Source organism: Pantherophis guttatus, chromosome 4 (assembly GCF_059756535.1).
Source record: "Pantherophis guttatus breed Tessera chromosome 4, ASM5975653v1, whole genome shotgun sequence".
NCBI lineage: Eukaryota > Metazoa > Chordata > Lepidosauria > Squamata > Colubridae > Pantherophis > Pantherophis guttatus.
In genome coordinates, this window is record NC_142066.1 from 27,840,192 (window position 1) to 27,852,518 (window position 12,327).

The 12,327-nt window shown below is 41.8% G+C and overlaps 1 protein-coding gene across 1 annotated transcript in view; it reads right to left on the reverse strand.

The window, feature by feature from the left end:
* Nucleotides 1-479: 479 nt before the first annotated feature.
* The window catches only part of SPHK2 (sphingosine kinase 2), a 46,302-nt gene continuing 34,454 nt past the window's right edge, over nucleotides 480-12,327 (reverse strand). The window contains exon 6 of the mRNA XM_034419546.3: nucleotides 480-9,435. Coding sequence (XP_034275437.1) covers nucleotides 8,418-9,435 — 1,018 coding nt within the window. The 3' untranslated portion in view covers nucleotides 480-8,417. The remainder of the gene's footprint in view (nucleotides 9,436-12,327) is intronic.

Consider the following 12,327-nt stretch of genomic DNA (forward strand, 5'->3'; position numbering starts at 1 on the left):
AAATTTAGGCTAAACATTAGGAAGAACTTCCAGCTGGCCTGGATAGGAGAATAAAGACTTTAGAAGTTGTCAGAAGACTAGTTCTAAGACACTTAACTAAATAACAGAGTTGGAAGGGACCTTGGAGGTCTTCTAGTCCAACCCCCTGCTCAAGCAGAAGACCCTATACAGTTTCAGACAAATAATTGTCCAGTCTCTTCTTAAAAACCTCCAGTGTTGGAGCACTCACAACTTCTGGAAGCAAATCATCCCACCGTTTTTGTCAGGAATTTTTTCCTTAGTTCTAGGTTTGTTCTCTCCTTGTTTTCCTTGATTTTTTTCAGTGCTGTTGCAATGTCGGTTGCTAAACAAATGGTTGTTGAGGATTGCCTATATTATTTCTTAGCCAAGCCCCCAGAGAATGTTGTCATCTGACCCTAAGCAAGTGTCCCTCTATTCTGCTAACCTCCCAGTCAGAACAAGAAGACAAGGACCAGGGCTTCATGCTATTGCTTTTATTGCATAGGATGTTTTTGCTTTGCTGTTGTTTTACCAAGTTGTAGAATATTCATTTTAAACATGATTTAGCTGACAGGCAACACAGCAGGGGCAGCTGGAGACAAAACGTTTAAACTCTACAAAACATTCAGACGGATAAACATCCCAAATTACTCCCCCCTCCCATTTTCTCCAGTTGTTATGTGCAGAGGACAAGATTCTCATAGCTGGAGGATCAGAAAGGTGCCATGGCTAGAAAGGAAAGGCGGTGGGTGGGCTGAGACTGGAACAGCCTCCATTACACAGTTGATGACTATCTAGGAAGGAGACGGAGTAAGGCAGGAGGAACAAACAGGCAAGGTTGAAATGCATTTGGGGAGAAAAATAAATAAGATGCTGCGGAAAGAATGAATTATGCCTTGTAATTAAGGTGTGCCTATCCTGATGGCACCATATTCCGGATTTTACAGTGAAGGTTTTACAGTGAAGGACCAGAAACACAAAAAACAGCATTTGCTAATGGAACAAGATATATTGATGCCATTCTCTCACCGTTTCTAAAGCAGCTTGGTACACAATTCTTGGCATTTTCAAAAGTTGGCCAAGCCACCTGGGAGCCGGAAAAACTTCTATGGCTTTTTTCCAGATAATGCAAACAACAAAGCCTTAATACAAAACAGGCAAAAAATCTCTGACCTAGAAAAACATTACAACCCATGAAGAAATAAGTAACCGCTCCTCTAAAAACATGCAATAAGTGGAGCTTGCCAAACCCAGCTGGAAGTTTATTTTGCGGAAGTGAGATCATTATTGAAAAACTGTTTTTTCAACTTGAATTGAACCTGGATTGCTGAACCTCAAGCCCTTGAATTTATATTGCAGGCAGGAAAACAAAAACAAAAACAAAAAAAACCAGGGGCACCCTTTGCAATTGATGGGATCTGAATGTTGGCTAAAATTTGTAAGTCAAACCTAGCACTTAAAATTGAGCTACAAACTTAACGTGGAGGTTTTGTTTCCAGATTGTCTCTAAAGGCAAAGACTCAGAAACAAAAATTATAGTTATCTAATCCCAGTGTGGGAGCATTGTATTCCAGAGCCTAAACAAAAAGGCCTTTTATCAATTGGGAGTCAGATGGGTGAAAAATAAATGCCATTTGGGCTACACTAACCAGACAGAATTGCATCAGAAAAGCATGCTCTTTTCACTGTCGAAAGGGTGAGATATAAGATTTGTGTTCATTTGCATCATTTATAAAACCTCTGCAAATAAAAGGGGTACAAGCCAAGTTTTAATTCACACAAACATAATAGGGCCATCCAAGATGGAAATGACGCTGTTGGTGTGGAAATGTTTCCTAGAGATGGCAAAGGGGTTGTAAGAAGAGAAAACAAAATTTCAAATGTTATCTACCGAGACAACTGAAAGGAGCTAAGACCACTTATCCACAAAAACTACATTTCCCAGCATACTCTGCAATTATAACATTCTAGCAGCTGTCAGCAGAGTTTGGATTTCAGCTATTTTATTCTTTTTACAATGTCTTCTATTCCAACTGCAAAGTATAATATAACCAGCTACGTATTTGGCTACCCATTTAATCTATATTTCCTCTTTTTTTCCATGGGGGGGGGGGAATGAAAAAGTATTTTTTAAGACATCTCTTACCTCTCCTTCTCATTTTTCAACTTTGCTTAATTTCAGCAACCTTGAAACTCAAATCACTCTGTGGGTTACACCAAAGCTGTAGTGTATGCGATAAACATGACCACCACTCAAGTGGTGGGACAGTCTGGGATAATTTGGAAAAGGAGACAAATAATAATAAAAAAAACCCCACAGAAAACCAGTTTGGTGCAGTGATTAAAACATCAGACTAGAAACTGGGAGATTGTTTAAATTCTGCCTTAGCCACAAAGACAGCTGGGTAACCTTGGGCCAGTCACAGTCTCTCAGCCCTAGGAAGGAGGCAATGGCAAACCATTTCTGAAAAACTTTGCCAAACCTGTAGGGATTTTTTCCAGGCCATCTCTGAAAATCCAACACAACGGAAGAAAAAATATAGCCAAGGCAGGAAACATACCTAATACCTTTGCCTATTTTCTCCAAATAACCACCCTGTGAGGTGTGTTGGGCTGAGATAGTGATTGGCCCAAAATCATGCCTAAATTGGGATTAGAATTCAGTTTTCTGGTGATTGGTCCCAAGTCACCCAGTTGGCTTTCATGCCCATATGATGGCCCTCCCATTTTTTGAAAAAAAAAATAAATCCCAGAAAATCTTATAAAATAAATGAGACAGAAAAAAGAGTGAGTCACATAATTTACCAAGTCAAATATAATGAAATAATGAATTGGGGTGTAATTCTCTCCAGGAGAACGGAGCCAATATCATTCTTTCTACATAATTGTTTTATCATGGCTGCTATAAAATTATATCTTGTTGAGCAACGGATCACTCAAATCTTTGTAACTATGTTTTTCTTAATGAATTAACATTTCCTTCAAATTACCAGGATGAAAACAATTCACTGGCAGACTTGCTAAGGATTCTGGAAGCCCCTTTACAGAATTAGCTATCGGAGTCTTCTGATCAGCTTAATCTCCTGGCAGTTCAACTAGTAATAAACTGGTTTAAATGTGTAATGTAAATAAGCTTTGAGTTGTGTAAAGGTTTTAAATCAAATAATAAATCAAGAAATTATAAATAAGCCTTCAGATGGTGCCCTATCCCATTACCAATTGCATGTTATTGCAGGATTTTTTTTAAAAAAAAATATGATTCACATTTTTGTCATTACCCAAAACTTCTGAAACTGCCAAGAGTCAGGAACAAGAATACGCTTCATGTTGCCTATGTACCAATTTCAAGTGGCCTACAAGAGACCCGTCTCTGGGAAAAGAATTTAGCTGGGAAAACAGAAGATAGAAAGTAAGAGAAAGAGGGCTCAAAAAGAAAAAGGGTGTATAAAATGAAAGAAAGGCATTATTGAAGAGAATGAATGGATGATGGATGGATGGAAGGAGATGGAAGACATGGAAGGAGGAAGAATGGAGGGAGGAGAGGAAGGAAGTGACAAAGGAAGGGAGACAGAAAGGAAGGAAGGGACAGAGGGAAGGAGGAAAATAGGGTTTCACTGTTAAACCTTGCTTAAAAACAGCTTTCTTGGGAAGCTAAAATTTACGGCAAATCCCAGAAAAAGATATACAGCCTTGCCTATTATCATCTTTATTTTGAACTGGGCTCTTACCCTGCCCCAAGACCACTGTAGGAGGGGCTTATGAAGCTAGCAGCAAAGAGAAAGGCATTTTCTCACATTCTAGACTTCCACAAAAATGTTCATTAGGTGAGGGCAAATACCAGCACCCAAGCACAGATATATACATAGAAAAAGGAAAAAGTGAGAAAATTCTACTGGCTTCAAAATCAATTAAGCAATCCAAGAATTACTCCTATATGCATATATAAGTAATAAGCTGTTAATATTATGACCATGAGAGCATGTCTAGTATCCTTCTCAAGATAGTTAACTGCCCTTAAGAGAATAAAGACAATACTTGATATTGCTCCTTGCACATAAGGTGGGTCCAGAAAACAAAAAGAAAAAAGAGATCCCTTAATGATCTTCCATGCCACCAGTGCCAAAAATATTCCTGAAGAAGTTAGAGCAGAAATACTCATGTTAATGCAGCAGTAGAAGCAGAGCTGGATTTCTAAAGTACCTACCAGGGCCCATAACCTCAAAGTAGCCCATCCTTCAAAGCTCCCTGGCCCTCTTGCCTGGCTTTGCCACATGGATGAGCAAGGTGAGCACAGGAAGTGCTCCATCCTTCAGGACAATTGAGAAGAGGGCCAAGCCCAATCAAGATGTCTTGACCAAAATATCTCTTCTCCAAAACACTGCCAGAAAAACTTCATGTTCATGCTACCAGCTGATTCTAGGTGTTTTCCAGTCCCCTGAATCAGGATTGTAATCCTGAACATTCAATGGACACCCAAATGAGATAAGCTGTTTCAAAGGATATCTTAGGGGAAGCAGATTCCATGTTCCACACCAGTGTTTCTCAAATCTTGCCAACTTGAAGACGAGCGGACTTCAACTCCCAGAATTCTCCAGCCAGCCCTGCTGACTGGGGAATATAGGAAGTAGAAGTCGACGCCTTCAAGCTGCTAAGGTCGAGAAACACTAACCCAGATCTGTCCCCAATCTCTCCACGATGATGGGAAAGATTTCTAGTGATGGTGCAACCACATTTGGAAGGGTAGAGCTACAACCCACTCTGAAATCAAGAATCCCATGAAATCTCATGGAGAAGTACAACTCAATTCAGCTAGCAGCTGCACACCCATTTCAGATGTTTCTCCAACAAGAAAGAATGGGGATGAAGGGGCCAAACACCAGCACCCTATTATTCCCAAAGCAGTTTTTACAAATACTGCATGGTAACTATTCAACCCATTTCATAGCCAGGCTCAAGCTAAGGAACTTTTGTGCATTGTTGCATTGTGCAATATTATTTGTAAGTATCATTTCAGTTGCTAAAGAGCAACAAGCAGCAGTGCCTTAATATGTTGCCCATGAGGTTAGCAACAACTATAGTCTTTAAAAAGGGGAGAAGAAGGGTTTCATCTATTGGAAGGACATGCTCCAACTTGTCACCTGGAGTCCAGCAGCAGATACTTCTGCCATCATGTTCCCAATGCCGTATTTTTTTTTTTTTTTACATACTTTGAGGACCTCTCTATAAGGTCCAGGAAAGAGAGGAATTCAGACTTGCATTAGTCCTATCTTTCCCCTTGCACCAAGCTTAACTGTTAGCAGAAAATCAAAACATCAATTAGGATGCAATTTGAAAAGCAGGAAATTATGACGGCATTCAGAAATGGGATATACCAACCACTTAGCGACTGCTCGAAGAAGCTAGTTGCGATCCAGATTTCAAGTTCTAACACCTGCCCCCTGATTATGTGATTGTATTATTGGCACTTACAACCAGCCTGCCTTTACTCATTTGCAACATTCTGCGGTCACATGACCACAATTTATATCATATTTGCTGAAAATCAGCCTTTATTTCCAGCTTCTGGCCAAAAACAAAAACAAACAAACAAACCCAGCCATAACAAACAACGGCTTTGCTTAACAACTATGGCATTCTCTTAACGACCTCCACCAAAAAAGATTGTCCATGATCATATAGTAATCCAATTTATGACCATTACAACTGAAATTGAGGTTCTAAGTCCAGGACTACCTCTACGGGTTCACTCTCCATCCGGAAACTCCATATTTTGTTAGGTTTGCTTCACTTCCAGCAAGCACTTCCTAAAATTAAGGGAAGTTGTTATTTTGTTCCTCCTCCTGCTGCTGACATTTAACAAAGACACAGCTTCCCCCAATCTACATTTGATCAATGGATCCAAGTCTACTATCTGCTCCTCCTTGCTACAGACCCAGCAGCATCAGGATGCTTGTATCTGAGGCAAGTACAAAGTCAAACTATGATTACTCCATGGTGGTAGTGGGGGAGTAAGGAAGGTGATGGCTCTTCTTTGCTAGATACTTTCAAACTGGACAGTACATAGCTTCCTATCTGGGATGTTTTAATTTGGATCTTTTTGCACTATGGGACTTGGGACTATGCACTATGCACTATGAACTTGGGAGGCCTAAATGCCTAAGCTTCTATGATTTGGTTAATGAAATACATCCCAAGGTATCAGCTTCTGGCTTTGTCCCCTTGTTTTTATGGGCTGGATTCTGTGCTTTTGTAACTGCCCCCTCTCTTTACTCTGTTGTCTTTTTTGCCCATTCCATCCTCTTCTTGCAACTCTCCCAGAAGACCAGACAGACCACGAGGAACAGTCATCCTTACTACGGGCTTCTTCTTCACTCCCATGCTTTCTTTCAGCTTGGAGTTTGATGACAGAGCCGAGAAAGGCCAGAGCAATAGGACATGTTCAAATTTGTATGGTAGATGTCCAAAAATGTCCACACGAAGGAGAAAGTCTCGCGCCTTTGCATTTATCTTTCCCAATCTTTACAGAATAACCCACACTCAAGTCAGTGAAGGCCAAAGGCCACACAGTTTTCTTGGAAACGTTACATAACGTTTCCTAGGTTTGCTGTTTTTCTCCCAGGTTCAGGATATTTTTCCAGCTTTCCTACAATTTTGACTTTCCAAGTTGGCCTCTCACTGAAGTATTTATCAGGCAATCCTGCTCAGTTTTTTGAGATCAGCCAGTTTCTACTAAACTTGGCATAAGAACCTGGAGCCAGTTGAGATCCAGTCTTAAGCAAATACTTGCTTTAGGGATTATCACTGTATGAACTTGGGAAAAGTTTGACAAGGGAGATGTTAACCAACTTGATCTCCTGGTTTGTTAGTTACAACAGAGAAAGAGAGAGGGAGAACACATATTATAAGCGTTATCTCATATGCAGACACTTATCTATTACAGTTTTTGGATCATTTAATTTCTTGTTAGCCCCCACATGGTGGGGAGGGGAAAAGCAGCCACCTTAGCACAATTCTTCCCACAAGAAAAATCCAGTTACATTCATCCAGTGTATTCCTAAAATGAAGCCACCTTCAAGTCATGATATGAAAGGGAGATAGTACTTCAAGCTCCCTCTAGCATACCATAAACTGGTTAGAAATCAACAATTGCAGGTTTCAGAAAATAGGGTCCTCTTCCTTTCCTTATATGGCTTTGGTCATCCATGGAGAGAAGAATTACAGGACCACCCAAACGCAACCCCCTGTAAACCAGGAGAGAAGACAAAACAATTGGCCTTAATTAATGTATCTGAACAAAACAGAGAACAAAACACTCCAACAAACAGTGTTTAGCAAGTCATCCAGTACATTCAACGTCCAGTTTCAGATGCATTCCCCTGACCTGTATTTAGGCTGGGAAGCCAGGGGGGAACTGTGGTCTTCAAATATTGTTCCTTTGCCCCAACCCATATGACCAGCAATTAGGGATGGGTTTTGTAGTCCATCAATATTTGGAGGGACCTAAGTTTCCCAACTCCAGTTTATATGGAGGATAGGTAGCCTACCAAGAGTGCATATCAAGAGTGCAACCATCAGGGCCTCTACAGTAAATGAGTCTGCCCTGCTCAGTCTCCATCCTCTAGGTCTTATGAAATGTGAGCAAAAGGTGGATAAGACCTTGGAATAGGAAGGAGGCTGACTGGCCATTTGGAGAAAAGGGACAGAGGAATTCCGTTTCACCAGTGGAACCTAAAGTTTTGCTTAAATGCAAAGTCCAGTGTTTTAAATCAAGTGCTGAAAAACCAAGCTAATTTCAGTTCCAAGGACTAAAGGGCTTTAGTGTTAAATTATTCTAGAACTTCTTGAGCTAAACAACCATCCTGGCCCTACAGTTTTAAATAAACCAGAATTTTGAAGAGACTGACAAAAATATAGGTCAGATAGACGGCTGCTCACTGTCTCCAATCTTCAATAGTGAGAAAGGCTATTGCCAAGGTGTCTCTAAGCTTTACAAGAAGAGCTAACTTAGGGTTAGAAAAGTATGACAGAAAGAAATGCTGGGCAGAATGATAGAAACCCCAGGTGGATAATTGAGGCATTACAAATACACGTAAGGGTTTTACATTTGTGTTCCACTTCACTCAAACCAACAGACTTAAAGCTCAGTGGCTTCTGAGTGATGGAAAATCTTGAGATGGCCTGTCCAGGTGCTGAGTTGAAAAAAGGAAGTCATCCTTCGAATTATTGCATCTCTTGGAAAGCAATGGTTAAAACGCTCTAGATGCATTAATTAGGATATACGATGTGTGCGCTCAAATGCCTAGAAGGGTAATGAGTCATTTTAAGCAGCTTGCCCTCTAGTGGTCGGAGAACAGAATAAAAAGAAACACATGTCAAATTAGAACTGTTAGTCTCTGTAAGAGAATTAACACAACCCGTCAGAAGGTAGTCAGCTTAGACTGGTTGATCCCAGTAACTAAGTTGGCAATCCCGTGATGGATTTGTCCCTGAATGGGTCCATATTCCACCCGTTCCCCATCAATGGTGATGATTCCCTTGTGAGTGAGAGGCTCTATGCGGAAAGCTCGGACGGGGAGGTGTGTAAAATAAGGACTCTCATGGTCTAAATGAGTGCCTTTCTCCATAGCTAAGAAGAGGCGAATCATGGCTGCCCGAGAGATACCTGCCCTGATAAAGCACAGATGGATAAGACCATCATTAAAGCCAGCGGTGGGCATGGTGAAGAGATCTGCCCCTAAGTGAGTCTGGTAAATGGCCAACACCAGCACAAAATCATCCTCCACCGTCACCCAGGACTTGGGCACCGGTTGTCCAAGCGGGACCAGAAAGTCATCCAAAGGGCCGTGCATTTGCCGGGCAGAAGGCAACCGGTTTGGTAGAACTTTGGGCAGATCGGTATGCTGGGACTCCTTGTCTACCGTCACTTCTGACAGGGTTTCAAAACTGAAGTTGGATGCTTGGAAGCTGGAAGAAGAAGGTGGGGAGCTGGGTGAGGGAGTGGGCTCCTCAGCTGACTCCATCTCACGATAGCAGAAGGCTTGGCGCTCCTCGCAAAGGCCCATATCGGAGACTGTGCGGTGGAGGGGCAGGCGTTGGAAGGGAAGACTCCCATTGGCGGCTACGGTGATACTGCGCAAAATCGGCCGATGAGCTGCACAACCAAGAGCAGGAAGGTAGGAGAGCCGGCCTCGGTAAGTGTTGAGGGAAGCTAGGCGAATCATGGTCCCGAAAGTGAACCGAGCTGGGCCCATATGCCGATACTTCTCACTTTCAATGTCCACATCTGAAATGAAGCCCCAGGCCACACTCAGGAAAGAGAAGATTCGAGTGCCTGATGTGGTGGTGATGGAGACCAGGTCCAAGGGAGAAACTGCCCCATGGCAGAGCAGAAGGGTACAGTTTGTCAGCAGCTCCTGGCCCATGACCTGCTCAAACCTGGCCAAAGGGACACAAAAACAAAAACAAAACAGAGGCAGAATAATGAAAACTGCTTACAGTCACTTGCCGAGTGGATGGCAATCCAATCCATCGATCTCCATCTGTTTAGAAGAGCTAAAAAGGGCAGGGACAGCATCAGTGAATAAGCATTCAGAAACAATATATAAGTTGCTAAGGGAGAAACTTGTTAAGTGAGTTTTGCCCTATTTTACGACCGTTCTTGCCATAGTTGTTAAGGGAATCACTGTAGTTGTTAAGGGAATCACTGTAGTTGTTAAGTTACTAACGTGGTTGTTCAGTGAATCTGGCCTCCCCATTGACTTTGCTTTTCAGAAGGTCGCAAAAGTGGATTAAATGACTCTAGGAGACTGCGACCGTCTTCAGTACGAGTCAGTTGCCAAGCATCTGAATTCTGAACCTTTTGGTCATGGGGATGCTGCAACGGTCACATGAAAAACAGTCACAACTCACCTTTTTCAGTAACTCTGAACAGTCACTAGGCGAATGGTTATAAGTCGAGGACAACCTGTGCAGGAAATCTACTTTTACCTGCAAATTTAGCAAATAAACTAGGTGGACAATCATTTTACAGCTGGATTTGTAACCCCCCTGGGGTTTTAACTTTGTTTTTAATCTTCTGGAGGGCTGCCTGCAGACATGGCAATGGTCACTGACCTACATAATTAAACATTTGTCATAATATCTGATTCAGATGATATACAGGTAGTCCTCGACTTACAACAGTTCATTTAGTGACCGTTCAAAGTTACAATGGCAATGAAAAAAGTGACTTATGACCGTTTTTCACACTTATGACCTTTGTACCATCCCCATGGTCATGTGGTCAAAATTCAGATGCTTGGCAACTGGTTCATACTTATGACTGTTGCTATGTCCCAAGGTCATGTGATCCCCTTTTGCAACCTTCCGATAAGAGTAGTCAATGGGAAAGCCAGATTCACTTAACAACCACGTCACTAACTTATAAACTGCAGAGATTCATTTAACAAAAGGTCGTAAAATGGGGCAAAACTCAGTTAACAAATGTCTCACTTAACAACAAAATTATGAGGCTCAGTTGTGGTCGTAAGTCGAGGACTACCTGTATCAATTGTTGATAATTGTTCAAAGACGTCTCCGTGGTCATGTGGCCAGCATGTCTAAATGCTAAAGGCTTACAGAATGCTGTTACCTTCCCACCAAAAGTGGTCCCTATTTTTCTATTTGCATTTTTTGAACTGCTAGGTTGGCAGAAGCTGGGGCAAGTAACAAGAACTCACCCCGTTATGCGGCATTAGGGATTCGAACCGCTGAACTGCCAATCTTTCGACTGACAAGCTCAGCGTCTTAGCCACTGAGCCATTGCATCCCTGTACATATCCCTACAGAGAGAGAAATCTGCCTTGAACTATTCATTCCCGTCTCATATGCACTGGGAGGTGGTTACTATTATTTATTAGTAAATAAGAGATTTTCAAAATTCTAGATCTCAGAAACAATTGCCGTGTGTGTGTGCTGAAAAGGTATATCAGTTCTTAAGCACAAGATCTTCCTTGGGGGGGCACTAAGCCTGTATGAGCTTTTTCTATTCAAATCTACAAGAATAATTGTTACTGTAAACTGCTCGGAGTCACTTAGTTAAGATGGATCGTGTAAAAATGTGATAAATAAATAAATGCATGGCGGTTAAGACCAACATTTTCATCCTTTTTGGCTTGAGAGTTGAGTAAATTACAAGGGAAATGTGAAAATGTTAAATTTTTATAGGATGCGGTGGAGGTCAGTGGCTAAGATGCTGAGCTTGTCGATCAGAAGGTCAGCAGTTCAGCGCTTCGAATCCCTAGTGCCGTGTAACGGGGTGAGCTCCCATTACTTGTCCCAGCTTCTGCCAACCTAGCAGTTCGAAAACACATAAAAATGCAAGTAGAAAAATAGGGGCCCCCTTTGGATCAAGCTCAACTTCTGATAACACACTTTTTCTTGGCTACATTTCAGAAGTGGGATGTTTTTGTTTTCATCCTTGGTCCTCTTTGAACGTTCTAACCTTCAGCCCTGCTATTCCTTAGCAATCTCCCATACAAATAGGAGCCAGGCCTGACCCTGCTTAGCTAAGGATCCAAGACATGATCAGCCAGGTATCGCTCACTGTCAAAATCCTTACAAGTTATTAGGAGGGTGAAACATGGGTCAAGCTTTGCAGGACAGAAACTTAGTAAATGATTCTGATGTTCATTACCCCACACCACAAAGCAGGCCAATTGATGTAAGTGCTCCTCTCTGCCCTAATAAATGCAAAGGTATCTTCTCAAACAGGCCATTTTTATCTAATTAATTACGGGTCTAGTTTCAAAAGCATTGCTTATGAATTGCAGGCACACAGAAGCTGAAAGTTATTATTTGTGTGGAAAGGAAGAAGACTCTGTGCATGCTCCCCAATACTTTTGCATGGTTTAGCTTCACCTATCCAAGGACTGAGCCTTAGAGAACACAAGATTCAATATTGCCACTTTCTGATTTAGGTCACTGAGCTAATTGCGAGGCTAAGATCATGGTGGGCAATGGCCACTCCTTCCCAGGATTTTAGAACAGAACACAATAACAGATTGGAAGGGATCTTGGAGGCCTTCTAGTCCAACCCCCTGCTCCAGCAGAAAATCCTATACCATTTCAGACAAATGGTTATCCGATCCAGTGTCCAGTGTTGGAGCATTCACAACTTATGGAGGTAAGTTGTTCCACTGATTAACTGTTCTGACTGGCAGGAAATTTCTCCTTAATTCTAGGTTGCTTTTCTCCTTGATTAGTTTTCATCCATTGCTTCTTGACCTGCCCTTAGGTGCTTTGGAGAATAGCTTGACTTCCTCTTCTTTGTGGCAAGCCCTTAAATAT